At 41.7% G+C, this 19,025-nt stretch overlaps 1 protein-coding gene across 3 annotated transcripts in view; it reads right to left on the minus strand.

Moving 5' to 3' along the window:
- Nucleotides 1–7,572: 7,572 nt before the first annotated feature.
- The window catches only part of gtf2e2 (general transcription factor IIE, polypeptide 2, beta), a 152,614-nt gene continuing 141,161 nt past the window's right edge, over nucleotides 7,573–19,025 (minus strand). For 2 of the 3 annotated variants that reach the window (XM_068041740.1, XM_068041749.1), the window contains exons 7-8: nucleotides 17,682–17,797; nucleotides 7,573–8,053 (exon numbers count right to left, since the gene is read on the minus strand). In XM_068041740.1, the coding sequence (XP_067897841.1) occupies nucleotides 7,928–8,053; nucleotides 17,682–17,797 (242 nt within the window). In that variant the 3' untranslated portion in view covers nucleotides 7,573–7,927. The remainder of the gene's footprint in view (nucleotides 8,054–17,681; nucleotides 17,798–19,025) is intronic. The other variant, XM_068041759.1, reaches the window with a different exon arrangement.

The raw sequence follows: 19,025 nt of genomic DNA on the forward strand, positions 1-19,025 counted from the left end.
ATATTCACTAGCAGCTTATTAGGATAAGTGCTTAATTAGGAAACATATCTGTTAGAATACCACTAATTCACATAAGGAAGTAGAAGTTGCATTAAAAGAACAATCATTGGTTATTGTCGTATTCTTAGTGACCTTGGACAACGAAAACAAAAAGGAAACCAGAAACAATTGTGGAAAAAAATGTGGCAGAGTGCTGACCGAGAACAAATTTTATAAGTGTCTAAGTGGAAAAAAAATCACGTAAACACTTGAAGGGCAACTGTAAGCCATAAATGGCTTCACTAAAAATTAACTTCCTGCTTCAGCTTGACTTAAAAAAAAAACTCCTGGCCATCACGCTTTGAGACATTGGGAGCAGGCTGGTGGGAAACAGCTTGTTTTTCTCAAAATTGCTGAACTGAGAGATGTTTTGTAATTTTCTCACATGGAAGCCAGACATTGTTATCAAGAGAAAACAAAGAAAAGTTATTATAAAGGCTCAAAATAAAAGGTGTTGCAATGGGCACCCATATTAGTTCTAGCTATGCTTGGTTTTTTGTGAGATATATGGTACACTCGTTGTTCCATTCCTACTCAGGTCCCATCCCTCATTTCTTTCTCTGGTTCATTGATGATTGTAATGGTGCCATTTTCTGCTCTTGTCCCAAAGTGGAAAAATTCAACAACTTTACTTCCAGTTCAACCCTTCTCTCACCTTCACATGGCCCATCTTGACTCTTCGGTTTCTCTATCTCCATAAACTGTCGACCAATATCTACTATAAGCCTGACTTCCACAGCTACCTTGATTATACTTCTCCACACCTGCCTTTTTACCTCCTCCCTTCCCATTGATCAGGGCCCCAAACTCTCCTTCCATATGAAACAGCAATTTACTTGTACTTCTTTCGATTTAATATACTGTATATTCTACCTCTTCATTGGTGAGACCAAACATAGATTGGGCAATTGCTTTGCGGAATACTTCCATTCAGCCCGCAAGGATGGCCCGGAGCGTCATTTTAATTCTCTGTCCCACTCCCACTCTGACCTTGGCCTCCTACACTGTTGGAATGAATGTCAATAGAAGCTCATTGAATTATAGAATAGTACAGCACAGGAGGCCTATCGACCCACTGAGTCTGCAGCAGCTCTTTCGAAGAGCAATCCAGTTGGTTGCACTCCCTTGCTCTTTTCCCATATCCCTGCAATTTCTTCAAGTATTTATCCAATTCCCTTTCGACAACAACTATTCAATCTGTGTCCACCATCCTAATCAGGCAGTGCATTTCAAATCCTAACCATTCATTGTGTGAAAAACATTTTCATGTTAGGAACAAAAAAGCAGTTACACTACTAGGAGTGTATTGTAGACCCTGAACAGTCAGGAGATAGAAGAACAAATATGTAGGCAATCTGAGAAATGCAGAAACAATAGGGCAGTAATAGGAGATTTTAACTACCCCAATATTAACTGGAATAGTTTTAGTGTGAAAGGAATGGAGCAAACAGAATTCTTGAGCATTTAGGAGAACTTTTTTGGCCTGTATGTAGCAAGTCCAACAAGATAGGGCATAGTTCTGGACTTGGTTTTAGATAATGAAGCTGGGCAGGTGGAGGGAGTGGTAGTGGGATAGCATAGAGGTAGTGATCATAATTCAGTTAGTTTTTACATCATTATGGAAAAGGACACAGAACAGGAGTTAAAGTTCTAAATTGGGGTAAGGCCAATTTTACTAAGCTGAGAAGTGATTTAGCAAAAGCAGACTGGAAACAGCTACTTGAAAGTAAATCAGTGTTAGAGCAGCATTCATAGGGGAGATTTAGGGGGTTCAGAGTAAACATGTTCCCACAAAGAGAAAGGGTGGGACAACCAAATCTAGAGTCCCCTGCATGTCAAGGAGCTTACAGGGTATGCTAAGGCAGAACAGGAAAGCTTCTGTCAGACACCGAGAACTCAATACTACAGAAAGCGGAGAGATGAGGAGAGGAAAGTAGAGGGGTGAAATCAAAAAGGAAATTAGGAAAGCAAAGAGAGGGCACGAAAGAATATTGGCCAGTAAAATCAAGGAGAACCCAAAGATGAACCTATGTGTGGTAGCAGAAGACGTGGGTACGGTGCTTAATGAATATTTTGCATCTGTCTTCACAAAAAAGGGGAACAATGCAGATATTGTAGTTAAAGAGGAGGATTTTGGAGTGTTGGATTTGATAAAAATAGGGAGAGGGGAAGTATTAAGGGGATTAGCATCTTTGAAAGGGGATAAATCACTAGGGCTGGATGAAATGTATGCCAGGCTGTTAAAAGAGCCAGGGAAGAAATAGAGGAAGGTGTGACCATCATTTTCCAGTCCTCACTGGATACAGGACTGCTAACGTTGTACCTTTGTTTAAAAAGGGAGCGAGGGATAGACCGAATAATTACAGGCCAGTCAGTCTAACTTGGTAGTGTGCACATTACAGGTATCAATTCTGAGAGACAGGATAAACTGTCACTTAGAAAAGCACAGATTAATCAAGAACAGTCAGCATGGATTTGTTAAGGGAAGGTCGTGTCTCACTAATATGATTGAACTTTTTGAGGAAGTAGCAAGGAGGAATGATGAGGGTAGTGCAATTGATGTGGTCTACGTGGATTTTAGCAAGGCCCCACATGGCAGATTGGTTAAAAAAATGCCCACAGGATGCAGGGGAATGTAGCAAGCTGGATATAAAATTGGCTCGGTGGCAGGAAACAAAGGATAGTTGTTGATGGGAGTTTTTGGGACTGAAAGACTGATTCCTGTGGGGTTTCGCAGGGCTCTGTACTAGGTTCTCTGCTTTTTGTGGTATATATTAACGATTTGGATGATAACATAGGGGAATGATCAAGAAGTTTGCAGATGACACAAAAATTGGCTGCGTGGTTGATAGTGAGGAGGAAACCTGTAGACTGCAGGAAGATATCAATGGACTGGGTCAGGTGGGCAGAAAAGTGGCAATTGGAATTTAACCCAGAGAAGTGTGAGGTGATGCATTTGGGCAGGTCAAACAAGGCAAAGGAATACACAATAAATGGTAGGATACTGAGAGGTGTAGAGGAAGTTAGGGACCTTGGAGTGTATGTCTACAGATCCCTGAAGGTAGCAGGACAAGTCAATAAGGTAGTTAAGAAGGCATATGGAATCCTTTCCTTTATTGGCTGAGGCACAGAATATAACGGTAGGGAGGTTATGCTGGAACTCTATAAAACATTAGTTAGGCCACAACTTGAGTGCAGTTCTGGTCACCTCAATACAGAAACGATGTAATTGCACTAGAGAGAATACAGAGAATGATTTATGAGCATGTTGTCAGGACTGGAAATTTGCAGCTCTGAGGAAAGATTGGATAGGCTGGGGTTGTTTTCCTTGAAACAGAGGAAGCTGAAGGGAGATTTGATTGAGATGTACAAAATTGTGAGGGGCCTGGATAGAGTGGATGGGAAGGGCCTATTCATCTTAGCAGATGGGTTAGTGACTAGGGGCATAGATTTAAAGTGATTAGTAGAAGAATTAGAGGGGAGATGAGGAAACATTTTTTCACTCAGGATGGTGGGGGTCTGGAACTCTCTGCCTGAAAGGGTGGTCAAGGCAGAAAACCTAGTCTCATTTAAAAGTTGCCTGGATGCGCATCAGAAGTGCCGTAAACTGTGGGGCTTTAGACCAAATGTTGGAGAGTGGGATTAAGCTGAGTGGCTCTTTTTTGTTGGCCAGTGCAGACACAATGGGCCAAGTGGCCTCTTTCTGTGCCATAAACTTTCTATGATTCTATGTTGCCTCTGGTTCTTTCACCAATCACCTTAAATCTGTACCCTCTCATTATCGACCCTTCAGCCATTTGAAACAGTTTCTCTTTAATTACTCGATCTAAAATGCTTCATGATTTTAAGCTTCAAATCTCCTCTTACCCTCCTCTGCTCAATAACTCTAGCTTCTCCAGTCAATCCACACAATTGTAATCCCTCATCCCAGCAGCCATTTTAGTAAATCTCTTCTGTACCCTCTCCAAAGTTTTCACGTCCTTCCTAAAGTATGGTGCCTCAAATTGGACAATACTTCAGCTGGGAACCAAATTAGTGCTTTCATAGAGGTTTAGTATAATTTTCTGGCCTATACTTCCATTTATAAATCCCAGGATCCCATATGCTTTATTCACTGCTCTGTTAACCTATCCTGACACTTTCAAAGATTTGTGCACTAGCCCTGTCCTTTAGGGAAGGAAATCTGCTGTCCTTACCTGGCCTAGCCTACATGTGACTCCAGACCCACAGCAATGTGGTTGACTCTTGAATGCCCTCTGCAAGCCACTCACTTCAAGGGCAATTGGGGATGGACAATAAATGCTGGCTTAGTCAGCAATGCCCACGTCCCACAAAATGAATTTAAAAAAAACTCCTTGGCCTCTCTCTCTTCTTGCACACCCTTTAAGATTGTATAATTTAGCAGGCATTGTCTCTCCTCAATCTTCCTCACAAAATGTATCACTTTGCACATCTATGCATTGAATTTCATCTGTCCGCCCATTCCACCAGCCTGTCTATGTCCTCTTGAAGTCTATTACTATCTTTCCCACTGTTTACCACACTTCCAAGTTTTACATCATCTGCTAATTTTGAAATTGTGCCTTGTAGCCCCAAGTTCTTGTCATTAATGTTCACCAAAAACAGAAGTGGTCCTAGTATTGAACTTTGAGGAACTCCAATGTACACCGCTCACTGGTCTGAAAAACAGCTATTCACAATTCTGTTTCTATCCGTTAGCCAATTTTGTAACCATGCTGCTACTGCCTCTATTCTCCCAAGGTTTTCAACTTTGCTAACAAGCTTACTCTGTGGTCATTCATTAAACACCTTTTGAAATTCCACATACACATCAACTGCACTGCCCTCATCCACCTTTCCATTACCTCATCAAATCAAGTTAGTCAAACAAATTAGCCATTAGCAAATCTGTGCTGGCTCTCCTTTATTAGTCCATGCTCTTCCCAAGTTGCTGATCATTTTCTCCCAGATTATTGCTTCTAAAAGTTTCTCCACTACCAATGTTAAACTGGCCTATAATACCAGGTTTATCCTTCTCTCCTTTTTTGAACAAGGATGTAACATTTGCAATCTTTCAGTCCTTTGGCACCACTCCTGTATGTAAGAAAGATTGGAAGCCTGTGGCCAGTACCTCTGCAATTTCTAGTCTGACTTCCCTCAGCAACCTAGCCTGTATCCCATTCAGACCCGGTGACGTATCTATCTTAACTGTTGTCAGCATTTCTAGTACCTCCTCTTTATCTATTTTTATCTAATGCAGTATCCTGGCAACCTCCTCATTAACCATAGCTTTGTACAGTACCTCAACTTACGATCAGGCACTTTACAGCCTTTTAAAGACAGCATTTAATAATTTCAAATTCTAAGCACTGTTCCCAATTTTTTGGACAGCAGCTGTTGGTAATGATTCTTCTATTACCATTTACACCTCCTCTAGACCATCTTTTGTTTCTTTATGTGTCCCATTATTATCCATTTTACCTTGCACCATGATGCCTTTTGTCCTTTGATCTCTCTTGCCTTCCACCCTATTAGGGACGTTGCCTTTCCCTCCCTCAGTACTTACTTAAAACTGTTACATATCTAACGTTTTTTAGTTCTGATGATAAGTCATCAACCTGAAATGTTAACTTTGTTTCTGTCTTGACAGATACTGCCAGACCCGCAGAGTATTTCCAGACTTTCCATTTTTATTTTGAATCTCATTTACTAGGTTATAGTTGTAGGTTAATGCTCAAGTTATTCCTGTTATGTATTCCATTATTTTAAAGGAATGACGGTGTAGCATTGGTAATTATATTTCTGCTTATGGTTTACATACTGGGAGCAGAGGTGTGAGCAGAAAAAATGGAAGTGTGGTTTCTGTAAAGCTCATTAAAATCTAGCACTTCTAGTTTCTTAGCTGTGTCTTTTTAGTTTAATAACTCCTTAGAAAGTGATCGCTGTGGGACTGGGCACCTGGACTGAAACTCCGGCGGTTTACAGAATTTTAGGTCAGCCATTGCTTATTGAAATCGTAGGAGCATGGAAGAGAGTTACTAGGATTCAGAATGTTGTGGGATGGTTTAAGGAAGTTAGAAAAGGAAAGAGTGCTAACTTAGAAGTACAGAATGCAAAATGTGTTCCAACAGTTAACTCAAAAATCTAAGCTTTCAAACACAAAGAGAAAGTATAACAACAAAGAAAATATAATGTAAGGTTAAATAAGCTGGGGAAAGACAGCAGCTACTGAAGAAAGACGACAAACCCTATTGATATCACTGTAGGTACAATCTGGAGCATCACAGAGGAAGGCAGATTTGCCTAATGTCATAGGCAAGCCCACTACTCACAGAAACAGGTTGTATGACTGTTGCTCATGTTACTCACTGAAAGCCTGAGAAGATATGTTGACCTGAATATAGATTGTGAACTCAACCTTGGATATTGAATGTGAAAAATGAATTGGATGATTTAAGTAGAGTGCTGCTCTTATCTAAATCATAATTAAGAACTGAACTTGCAAATGGAAAATGGGTGAGGTTGAAATGTGAGCTTGTATGATAAAAACTACCACCAGCAAGGTATTAATTGAATAGTGCAGTTTGAATGTGGAACCAAGAAATTAACAAGCAGAGAAAAACAGAAATTACTGGATAAATAGTTTGATATTTAGAGGACAGTGTTCATTCATACTGAAACAAGAGATTATTGTTCTGGTATTGGAGTGCCTAAAGGTAGTTTGTTTTTTTTTTAAAAGGAGAAATTTATTTTAAAGTTCAAGACCTCGGTTGCTTTCATGTAATGGCTGCCTAAAACATCAAATTCAGGAGTATCCACACTGTCTGTCTTCATGAGCTGCATAGTGCATGTTGTGGAGCCATGGGGACGCCATGAAATTTAAATTGATATTCCCATTAATTTGCAAATAAGCTGCTATCAACAAATCTTGCAGTTCTGATTTGGGATTTAACTATCAGTGAGGCAAAAGAGCCAAGAACTGCCCTTTCCAAACCTTCAGGTCCACAAAATTCACACATGACAAGCCAGTTAAGTAAGAAACAGAAAATAAATAGGACTGAGTTGCCTGAGCTCATAGGCAGGAAACTCTGGACCTAATGCATTAGTGTTGAATGATGTTGGTTTTAACTATTAGAATAAAAAGGAGCATTTTCAAAAAGGCAAAACTTACTTGGGTGGAGGGGGTGGGGGTTCAGGGTCAGAAAATAGTATGATTGTCGAGCTGAGGGGAAAAAGTCTAATTTTGGTGTACATAATTGACAAATATTTCCTTTATGAAGTTTGACAATATTGTGGAAGAGCATTTGTCCATCATCAACCGTAAAAAAAAAAATTCAACATATATAGGTTGGGAATTTCCTTAGAAATGCTCCTGTCCCTCCACATATGCATTATGAAGAGGGGACTGCCAAATTCCTGCAAAGTTAGAGGCAGCTCAGGAGAATTTTCCAGCCACTCTATGTAGATTTGTGTATGAGGCACTGGTTGACTCCAAGAGATGCTGGTGAAAATTGGACATCAACTGTTAAGCAGTTGTCAAGATTTTGTTCACTATTTATTGTACAATATTCCCTGAAAACACTTCAAAATTCAAAAAAAAACTGTGAACCTATAAATGCAGACATCACATTTTACTGAGCAAACATCAGACCAAATAAAACGCTATTTGTTGCATAATTCCTGCTGGTAACAACTGGATTTGTAATTCTGGTTTCACACAATTATCTAATTAGCCAATACAGAAAAGTATTAGACTGAAGTAACTGAACTAAAGAAAATCATTAGAAAAATTGTGCTCAGTATTCCAGTGCTGTGTATCAATCATAGCATGTTTTTGCTGAATAAGTCAACCTCCAATAGTTTTTCAACTTTATTTCTACTTTCTCTTTCAGCATGGTTGCTCTTTGCCAGATACTCCTTCAGTATAGTCCTCCAGTATTCCTGCCAGGTGGTCATTGTGTGTCTTGAATTTTCTTCTCTGAGAAGCAGGTTTTTTCCTCTTCTGAACACATACCTAGGATAAATATACGTATTTTATAATGTACAACAAACTTCATTTCTTTTGTTGCCAGAAAACAGCTGAAATGAGCATTTTATCATCTTATTAACACAGATTAATAGCTACTATTGAAGCTGGGGTGCACAGATAGGCCCACATTTTCCAAGCACACACAAGCAGCAAGCAAACATGACCAACACCAGTGTAATTAACAAAGCAGCAGGCTACATGACTATGGACAGTGAGCTTGGCTCCTCACTACAGGCACACACTAAAAACTGCCAAAACAACCTTATGATTTATTACAAAATGTTGCATAGTATTGGTGACTCCCAATTTCAATTCCAAAGTATTATTTCAGATACAGAGAGGTACTGAGGCAGAGATGGGAACAGAGAGACAGAGTACGGAGAAAGTGGGAGGAAGTGGGGGTGGGTGGGGGCAAGGAAGATGAGGAGCAGGAATAAGGGAGGGGTGAAGGAAAACGGCAGACAGAGGGATAGTTAAATGCAGAGAGGTCAAGGGGGAGACAGACAGAATGATGAAGGTAGAGTGGGAGAGATTGCACGATGGTGGCAGAGAGATGGAGACCATGTGTGGGAGGCAGAAAGGGAAAGTAGTCAGGCAGAGATGAGCTTGGAGGGAAGAAGGAGGCAGAGAAAGGGGTGGAGACAGAAAGAGGCAGGAAGGGGAAGGAAATGATATGGGAGGAAAGCAAAGCAGCAGATAGGGAAAGGCAGAGACAGAAAGAGAGTGGCAGAGAGACAATGACAAAGGGAGAAACAGAAAAAGACGGAGAAACAGTGAGAAAGGAAGTGTGAGAGGAGGATCACACAGAAAAGAAGCGCAGCAAGGCAAGAAGGCATAAGAGCTAGGAATACATCGATAATGGATGGAGAAAACAGATAAAAGACAGGTACAGTCAGTAGGAGCAGAGGAAAAAAAAAGAGCATGCACACGAGACAGAGTACATGCATATGAATAGTGAGAAATGAAGCAGCAGAAACAAGGAGAGAGAGACAAGCACAGAAAGAAATGGAGAGAAAAAGACAGACAGAATAAGAGATGCAGACAAAAAGGAGAAGCACTGAGTGAGGAAAGAATGACTGAGAAAAAAAGTGCATGAGACCGACAGAAAGAGGAACCTGGAGAAAGGCAGACAATATGGAGACAGACAGTAGAAAGCATGACAGAGAGCACAAAGGACAGAGAAAGTGGGGAGGGAGTGAGTGAGAGACAGAGTAAAGCATGAGAGAGACAGACAGGAGAGTGAGCGAGGTAGGGAGAGATAGAAGAGATGGAGAGAATGCAGAAGATAGAGTAACATACACATAGACACCCCAAAATTGAGAGGAGGATAGGTGGGGGGGGGGGGGGGGGGGGGTGGAGGGGGAGAGAAAAAGAGGAGAGAGAAAGAAAAAGAGGAGAGAGAAAAACAAAGAGTGTGAGAAAATATTAACAGTGATAGAGGCACAACTTATGCTGTCCTAATGAGAAAAGACCAACTTTTCTATGTCATTTGTATTTGCTTATACGAGGTGGTGTACGCCTGTAACACTTCAATACTTTTCCTAATTCTGCAGTACTGGAGGCCAATACTGTACACTATACTCTAACTGAGGTCTTAAGGTTTATGTAAATTAATCACTGCTTCTTAGCTTTTATGTTGGAAGAGATACATAGACCTCCATTAATATAATTTTACTGCCTTATTAAATTAGATGCTGCCTTTAAGTCCTGTGAACCTGTATCCCCAAATCTCTCATTTTTCTGGAGCAGAAAGCCAAATCTATTCAGATTGTCATTGTTATGCTTTTACAAAAATGCATCACCACACACTTACTAACACTGAATTCTATGTTACTTTTTAATCAATATCCCTTTGCAGCATCCTTTTATTTTTATAAATAATTAAATACACTACCTATTCTGGTATTATCTTTGAATTTTGATACTACTCCCTCTGTTTATATTGAAAGTTATTAACCTACACTGTGAACAACTGAACCTTGTGGGAAAATGACTACCTACTTCCAACCACTCTGTAGAACTTCCCTACTCCGAACGCTGTTTTCTACCTTATAGCCAATTCTTAATTCCAGTTTGCTATCGTCCCCCTAATTCAATGACCCTTTATCTTCTCCAATAATTGTCAAAGCTAAGAATGTCAGACTGAAAGGTCTATCTTTTGATTCAGGCTTGATGAATAATAAAAAAGTTCAGTACACAATGAAGAGATTGACTATTATCATCACTTTAAAATCTAACCAGTATAGTCTCTGATGGTGTTGAATGACACCTTAGCATGGATCGAGATAGAAACAAAATTAGCTTTGCTGCCTGGAGACATAAATAGGGCAGGAATTTGCTTGGTCTAGTTGTAGGTAGCAGCCATGGAAGAACAGGAGAGTCTCCAAACTATGTGCCCTACCCAAATAGAAAACATAACTTTGTGCTACTACTTAAATACTGGAATGTATTAAAACTCACTTTTGGTTAGATCACTGTTAACTAATTTGGTGTTACCTGGCCTCTTTTTCTTACAACAGTTCTATTTCCATATTATAAAAAGGATATAGAGGCACTGTTGAAGGTGCACAAAAAATTTTACAAGGATGATACCAGAACTGAGATGTTATGCCTATTGGGACAATTAAATAGGCTGGGATGAAAGCAAAATACTGCAGATGCTGGAAATCTGAAATAAAAACAGAAAGTGCTGGAAATACTTAGCAGGTCAGGCAGCAATTGTGGAAACAGAAGCAGAGTTTAAAGGTTCAGGTCACAGACCTGAAATGTTAAGTCTGCTTCTCTCTCTACAGACGCTGCCTGACCTGCTGAGTATTTCCAGCACTTTCTGTTCTTATTTTTGAATAGACTGGGGCTCTTTTCTCCGCCTGAACAAACTTCCTTGAGTTTAAAAGAGTTAAGCAGCTTCCTTTTGACCAGTGGATACGGGCACTTAAGATACAGCTCACATATGAAAACCTCACAGAGGTGATCCTTCTCTGAGTTTAAAAACTCACTTCCCGTTCCCATTAAAACCCACATAGAGGAACAAAAGGTTCAAAGAGCCAGGCAGCCAGATAGTCAGCACAGTTTTGTGAAGGGTAGGTCGTGCCTCACAAACCTTATTTAGTTTTTTGACAAGGTGACCAAACAGGTGGATGAGGGTAAAGCAGTGGATGTGGTGTATATGGATTTCAGTAAGGCGTTTGATAAAGTTCCCCACCGTAGGCTATTGCAGAAAATACATAAGTATGGGATTGAAGGTGAATTAGTGCTTTGGATCAGAAATTGGCTAGCTGAAAGACAGAGGGTGGTGGTTGATGGTAAATGTTCATCCTGGAGTATAGTTTCTAGTGGTGTACCGCAAGGATCTGTTTTGGGGCCACTGCTGTTTGTCATTTTTATAAATGACCTGGATGAGGGTGTAGAAGGGTGGGTTAGTAAATTTGCGGATGACACGAAGGTCGGTGGAGTTGTGGATAGTGCCGAAGGATGTTGTAGGTTACAGAGGGACATAGATAGGCTGCAGAGCTGGGCTGAGAGATGGCAAATGGAGTTTAATGCGGAAAAGTGTGAGGTGATTCACTTCGGAAGGAGTAACAGGAATGCAGAATACTGGGCTAATGGGAAGATTCTTGGTAGTGTAGATGAGCAGAGAGATCTTGGTGTCCAGGTACATAAATCCCTGAAAGTTGCCACCCAGGTTAATAGAGCTGTTAAGAAGGCATATGGTGTGTTAGCTTTTATTAGTAGGGGGATCGAGTTTAGGAGCCACGAGGTCATGCTGCAGCTGTACAGAACTCTGGTGCGGCCGCACCTGGAGTATTGCGTGCAGTTCTGGTCACCGCATTATAGGAAGGATGTGGAAGCTTTGGAAAGGATGCAGAGGAGATTTACTAGGATGTTGCCTGGTATGGAGGGAAGGTCTTACGAGGAAAGGCTGAGGGACTTGAGGTTGTTTTCGTTAGAGAGAAGGAGGAGAAGAGGTGACTTAATAGAGACATATAAGATAATCAGAGGGTTGGACAGGGTGGATAGTGAGAGCCTTTTTCCTCGGATGGTGATGGCAAACACGAGGAGACATAGCTTTATGTTGAGGGGTGATAGATATAGGACAGATGTCAGAGGTAGTTTCTTTACTCAGAGAGTAGTAGGGGCGTGGAACGCCCTGCCTGCAACAGTAGTAGACTCGCCAAATTTAAGGGCATTTAAGTGGTCATTGGATAGACATATGGATGAAAATGGAATAGTGTAGGTCAGATGGTTTCACAGGTCAGCGCAACATCGAGGGCTGAAGGGCCTGTACTGCGCTGTAATGTTCTATGTTCTATGATACACAAGCCCTGACCCCAAGGGAAACCCCTCCCGAGTCACCCCCACAAACCTGAAACGGATAAAAGGTGGGAGGGTCATCGGAGCCTGAATAGCTATGGACGAGAAGGGAAAGCTGGACACACAGGGAGCCCTCCTCAGATCAAAAAGGATGGTACAGAGAGCAGGAGCGACACCCGAAGACCTTCTATGTGTGTTTCTATTGTAACAAGGCAGGCCACCTTCGAGCTGACTGCTGGAAGTTATGGGGAAAACCTGTAGGACTAATCAGGGCACACCAGACCAGTGCAGGAGAAGGGACCCTGATGGACAGCAGAGCAGGCTGTGTCTTTAATTGCAGCAGTAAGATCCAGTAAACCTACCGCTGTGAATGCAGGAAAATTTAGCAAAACCCCTGAGGGTTACCAGGATTTTGTGTCCCAAGGAAAAATGACCCCAAACCCCGAGTGAGGCAAGCAAGCCCATAGTCATACTTAGGGACACAGGGGCCACTCAATCCCTTCTGCTGGGAAAAGGCATGACCTTTCCCACAGAAAGTACATTGAATACTAGAGTGTCAGTGAATGGTATCGGAGGGCAGTATATGCCCATACCTTTATAGTGGGTGCACCTAGAGTGTGACTTTTTTTTGGGACTGGTAACGGTGGGAATTGTCCCTAGTCTACCAATACATGGGGTTGACTTGCTCCTGGGCAATGATCTGACGGGGGAAAAGATGATAGCTTCCCCAGTAGTTTTAGAGAGACCGAAAGAGGTCAGGGCGACAGAGCAGTTGCAGAAGGTCCCTGGCATTTTCCCTGACTGCGTGGTAACTCGGTCCATGGCCAAACAAGCTCCATCAGAGGAGGCTGAACTGGCATTGCAGACAGATGAGTCTACTGTTTGGTTATCTGAAACCTTTTTTGGAAAGTTAGAGGATCCAAATGATGGGTTAAACAGAACTTCCTTGGTTGACGCTCAGCAAGCCGACCCAGTATCAAAAAAGTTAGCACAGACTGCCCAAACCAACCCGGAAGCAGAGGGAGTTCCAGAGTGCTACTATTTAAAGAATGAGGTGCTGATGAGGAAGTGGAGACCTCCTCACAGACCTGCGGACGAAGAGTGGACAGTAGTTCAACAAATAGTGGTGCCACCAAGGTACCGTAAGGAAATACTAAGAATAGCCCACAAACTTCCAATCGCTGGACCTGTCGGTGTATGAAAAACCCAAGCCTGCATAAAACAGCATTTTGACTAGCCAAAACTCCACAAAGATGTGACTGAGTTCTGTAAAACTTGCCACATATGCCAAGTTATGGGGAAGCCCGAACCTGCAATAAAACCTGCACCACTAATTCCCATACTGGATTTTGGGGAACCCTTGTGTGACCCCTGACGGAAACTAAGGGGGGCTACCATAAACTTCTCACCATTAAGGATGTAGCTACCCGATTCCCTTAAGAACTATCTCTGCCAAGGTAGTGGTGGAGGGGCTAACCCAATTCTTTACCAGATATGGGTTGCCTGCCGAGATCCAGACGGATTAGGGCACAAATTTCATGTTTGAGATCTTTCAAAAAGGACCCAGCTGAAGTCCTCAGCCTACCACCCAGTCACAAGGGGCTTTAGAACAGTACCATCAGACCCTAAAGACAATGATCAGGGCATACTGTTACAAATATCCCCATGACTGGGACAAAGGGCTGGGATTTCTCCTTCTCTGTCACTAGGGACTCCCCCAATGAGTCCACCGGCTTTAGTTCCTTTGAATTAGTTTATGGACAGGAGGTGAGAAGTCCTCTTAAACTAATCAAGGAGAAGTTTTTGGGACACAGGGATGAGTCTTCCAAGTTCGACTACATTTCCAAGTTACGGAAGCGGCTCACGAAAGCCTGCATAGTGGATCAGGAGCACCTAAAGACCTCCCATGCAGCTCTGAAAAGGCAGACAGACAAATGTGCCAAGGCCAGAACATTTCAGCCCAGAGACAATGTTTTGGTACTACTCCTAATTCAGGGTGAACCCCTGAAAGCCCAGTTGAGTGGCAAAAAAGATTGGCCAGGTAAATTATTTGATTGACACCCCAGCCTGAAGGAAAGAACAAAGGCTGTGCCACATTATCATGTTAAAACAATATCACCGCCTGGAAGGGGACAGACAAGCACAGATCTATCAGGCAGGAAAGGGACGAAAAGGACAGTGAGGACAGGTTAGAGGAGGGCCAGGAGGATTCCCAAATGGAACCCCCTACTGTCCAGTTAGCCAATACTGAAATGTTAGAAAAATTAGACCCCACATTCCCTACGTAAATGCAGGCCAAAGACACACCCTAGCAAGGCTGCTAACAACATTTACAGAAACCTGCAGAGACAAGGAAAACTCCCAAAAAGGCAAACCAACAGTAAGGGAGATGCCTCACCTAATTAAAGTGCTGCAGGGGAGTGCAGTGAAAGTTGGACAGACACTTGTGAGTGGTCAGTCCCAGAGGACATGGGGCAGACTAGCAAAGAGACCCTCCCCACAGTCAAGGGAAAAGGGAAGGAAAATGCCCTAAATTAATCAGCACTTGTGTGATTCACCAGTAAACAAAGTGAGGTCAGTGTGGATCTACCCACTGAAGAACCCAACGATCAGGTCCCAAACCCAACAATTTCAGTTCAGAATTCAGTAAGAATAAGGGCCCAGAGGAAATCTCAGGCAACTCACAGTGGCTAAAAAACAATTTATTACGCACTACCACTATAGGGAGAAATATTATCAAGGTACTGGAATGTGGATGGTTAAAGCCGCATTGTAGAAAAAAAAAATGTAATCGCTGACGCATTGTCCAGGGTCTAACCCGACACATAACCATCCCAGACAAACTCCAAATCAGCACAGCTGTTGCAGACAAATCCAACTGCAGCAATTCTAAGATTAATGAGTGAATTTGAGGAGTGAGTGTGGAGAATGAATGTGTGTTTTCTTCTTTTTCTTTCCCACAACTCGAATGAAATGTTCCTATCGTCACATTTCTTTCCACGTGGTGCGGAGGTGTCAAGATAAACAATATGCCAAATAAGGAATATTAATTCTTCTGGAAACTTACATTCAACTTTTCATGGAAAAAATCCTGCAGTTAACTTTTTAAAAACTGGCAGCCAAGATGCCACTGTAATTTGATCTGAAACACCTTTTCACATTCCAAGGTCTCCAATAGGAGACAGAGGTCTGAGGAGCATGGAATCAGAACAATGGCTTGCTCTAAGTGATTGAATTACCCAAGATTACTTCATTAGTATGGCATTCAGGGCAATCCTAACACCTCAACTTTGAAAAAGCAAACCCCTCCAAGTGTAAATATTGGCATCCTGGGGTCTGGGGAGTCAATTCTGAACCCTGAATCTCATTAGAAGATTCCAGAGAATAAACTGAAGCAGTCATGTGACTGTCTGTCTATCTCTGTGAAAGTTGGGAGTTTCCTTGAACAAAGAGAGACAAGCAGTAACTGAGACTGTGCAGTAGCAGAAAGGCTGTGTGCCTCTCTCTCTCTGTCCAGATAACACCACAGGTTTGAAAACCGTCTATGACTGTGGACCCTCCAAGCCTACTGATTGCTACAGACAGAGACCAGGGGAAGAGTGCCACCTCCAAGTCTGCCTCCAAGAAAATCCTGAGCCAAGCAGGCCAGCCACAAAGTGCACTTTGACCAGCCAAAGACTTCAAGAATACAAATTCAGCTGGAAGATCACAGAACCATCCAACCTCACAGACTGTGTATTTAATCTTTATTTATTCTGGACTCCAATCCAACCGCAAAATCTACTTCTTGCTCTGTATTCTGTGTGTGTGTGTGTGGTTCTCATTTGAATGTGTGCGTGAATGTATAGCGTCATTTTTAATTATTTTATTTAGATTGGGTTTAGATTGTTTTTTAATTTATTTAGAGATATAGCACTGAAACAGGCCCTTCGGCCCACCAAGTCTGTGCCGACCAAGAACCACCCATTTATACTAACCCAACAGTAATCCCATATTTCCTACCACCTACCTACACTAGGGGAAATTTACAATCGCCAATTTACTTATCACCTGCAAGTCTCCGGTTTCCTCCCACAAGCCAAAAGACTTGCAGGTTGATAGGTAAATTGACCATTATAAATTGTCACTCGTATAGGTAGGTGGTAGGGAAATATAGGCACAGGTGGGGATGTTTGGTAGGAATATGGGATTAGTGTAGGATTAGTATAAATGGGTGGTTGATGTTCGGCACAGACTCGGTGGGCCGAAGGGCCTGTTTCAGTGCTGTATCTCTAACCTAATCTAAAATCTTTGGCGGTGGCAGGAAACCGGAGCACCCGGCGAAAACCCACGCGGTCACAGGGAGAACTTGCAAACTCCGCACAGGCAGTACCCAGAACTGAACCCGGGTCCCTGGAGCTGTGAGGCTGCGGTGCTAACCACTGCGCCACTGTATAATAAACTCACCTCTTTCTTGTTTAAACTCAAGAAAACCTGTCTGATTGGTACTTCATGATCACATTAAAGGTAAAAGGTAAAACACTCACTGAGGGGATAAGCACAACTACTGTTTAAAAAGGAATAAACCCTGTTGTGGTCATATAAGAAGAGGGGAGCCTGTAACCCCGCTCCTCACCTGGCCATAACAACATTGACAATGTACCACAAGGGAGATTACTAGAGAAGATTAAGGGTTATAGAATTCGTGAAAAGATAGTAAAGTGGATTAAAAAATGGTTGGAAGGGAGAAAACAGAGCGTTAAGGGCATTTTTTCCAAAAAGTGGATGAAAATGGGTAGTGGTGTCCCACAGAAAACAGTTTAGGGCCATTCCTGCTGTAATGATTTTGATACAACTCTACAGGCAGTGATGTTAACATTTGTAGACGATATCAAAATAGGAGAAATCTCTTTAGAGAGAGAGTTGTGAGGCTATAGAATTCATGTTCAGGGTTAATGGTTTCAGCAGTAACTTTCAACATTTAGATTAGATTGAATACGTGGATGAAGGAAAAGGGGTTATGGGAATTGAGTGGGTAAATGTGATTAGGGCTATTTGGTTGTATGGAGGGTAAATACCAGAAAGGGCTGGCTAGGCTGAATGGGTAATTTTTGTGTTGTAACTTCTACATATTTCAATGTTGTGGTTATATTACTAATGGCAACCTGGAAAAAAAAACACTGCATCTCTGCTCTTGTGTTTTGCAACTGCAAATATGGAAGATTAGACTACAGCACATAAAGTAAGAGTTGCATGGGGCTATTTGTGTTGGATTACTTTAAGTCACCCTATAGTGAGATAGTTTAAATGGAAATGTACATACCACCTTCTTTGGTCCTGTCTCCTGCATTGAAGAAATGCCCTGCTTTTTCAAATACTCCTCAATCTTTTCTTCATCCATAGAATCCACTGGAATACTTCTCCATAGTTTCTGAAATTCTGCATCAGAATAAAGACTTAATTGTTATAATTAATGGTTATGAACCAAATCTTTAGATATAATTTGTGTTTTTGGAGCTGGGACAAGTGGGTCCAAATTAAAATGCAGAACCTCAAAGGTAATAATCTCTGGATTGTTATCTGAGCCATGCACCAATTGACAAAGTCAAGCAGATTACAGAATTAAATACATGGCTCAAACAGTAGTGCTCGATTCACGGGGCATGGAGCACTTGCAATGGGGAAATTGGGAGCTGTTCCATTGGGATGGGCTCCACTTAAACTAGGCTGGGATCAGCATCCTGGCGAACTGTATAACTAGGGCCGTGGATAGAGTTTTAAACTAAAAAGGTGGGGGAGAGGGGTCAGGCAAAAGGAGATTTAGAAATCTAAACAGAAAAGTCGAGGCAATAGTGAAGTGTAGTGATTTGGGTAAAGACAAGCAGGCCAGCAAGGAACAGAGAGTTTAATGGTAATAGTGCATCAGCAAATAAGGTTCTTGCAAAGAACAGCGGTAAAAAAATAAAATGAGAAGTTCTTTATCTGAACGTACAAAGCATTTGTAATTAGGTAGACAAAATAGTGGCACAAATAGAGATAAATGGGTTTGATGTAATCACCATTACAGCGACATGGGTGACCAAGGTTGGGAAATAAATATTCCAGGGTACACAATATTTCGAAAAGACAGACAGAATTGCAAAGGAGCAGCAGCCCTGATAATAAGTGATAACATAAGGACAGTAGTAAAAGATATTAGCTCAGAAAATAGGAAGTTGAATCAGTATAGGGGAGATTAGGAATAACAAGGGTCAGAAAACACTGGTGGGAGTAGTTCATAGGCCCCCTAACAGTAGTTATACAGTGGGACAGAGCAATAAGCTAGAAATAATTGGAGAATATAACAAGGGCAATGTAATAATTGAGGGGCACTTTAATCTTCATAGAGACTAGACAAATCAAATTGGTTGAGGCAGTCTGGAAGATGGGTTTGCAGAATGCTTTTGTGACAGTTTCCTGGAACAACAAGTTGCAGAACCAATTAAGGACAAACCTATCTTAGATCTAGTATTTTGTATTGAGGTAGGGTTAATTAGTAATCTCATAGCAAATGATCCTCTGGGGAAAAAATGATCATAATACTATCGAATTCCATATGAAGTTTGGGAGTGACATATTCTAGTCCAAAAAAAAAATTAAACTTTAACAAAGCCCATTATATAGGTAA

The sequence above is a fragment of the Heterodontus francisci genome, chromosome 1 (genome assembly GCF_036365525.1).
Source record: "Heterodontus francisci isolate sHetFra1 chromosome 1, sHetFra1.hap1, whole genome shotgun sequence".
NCBI lineage: Eukaryota > Metazoa > Chordata > Chondrichthyes > Heterodontiformes > Heterodontidae > Heterodontus > Heterodontus francisci.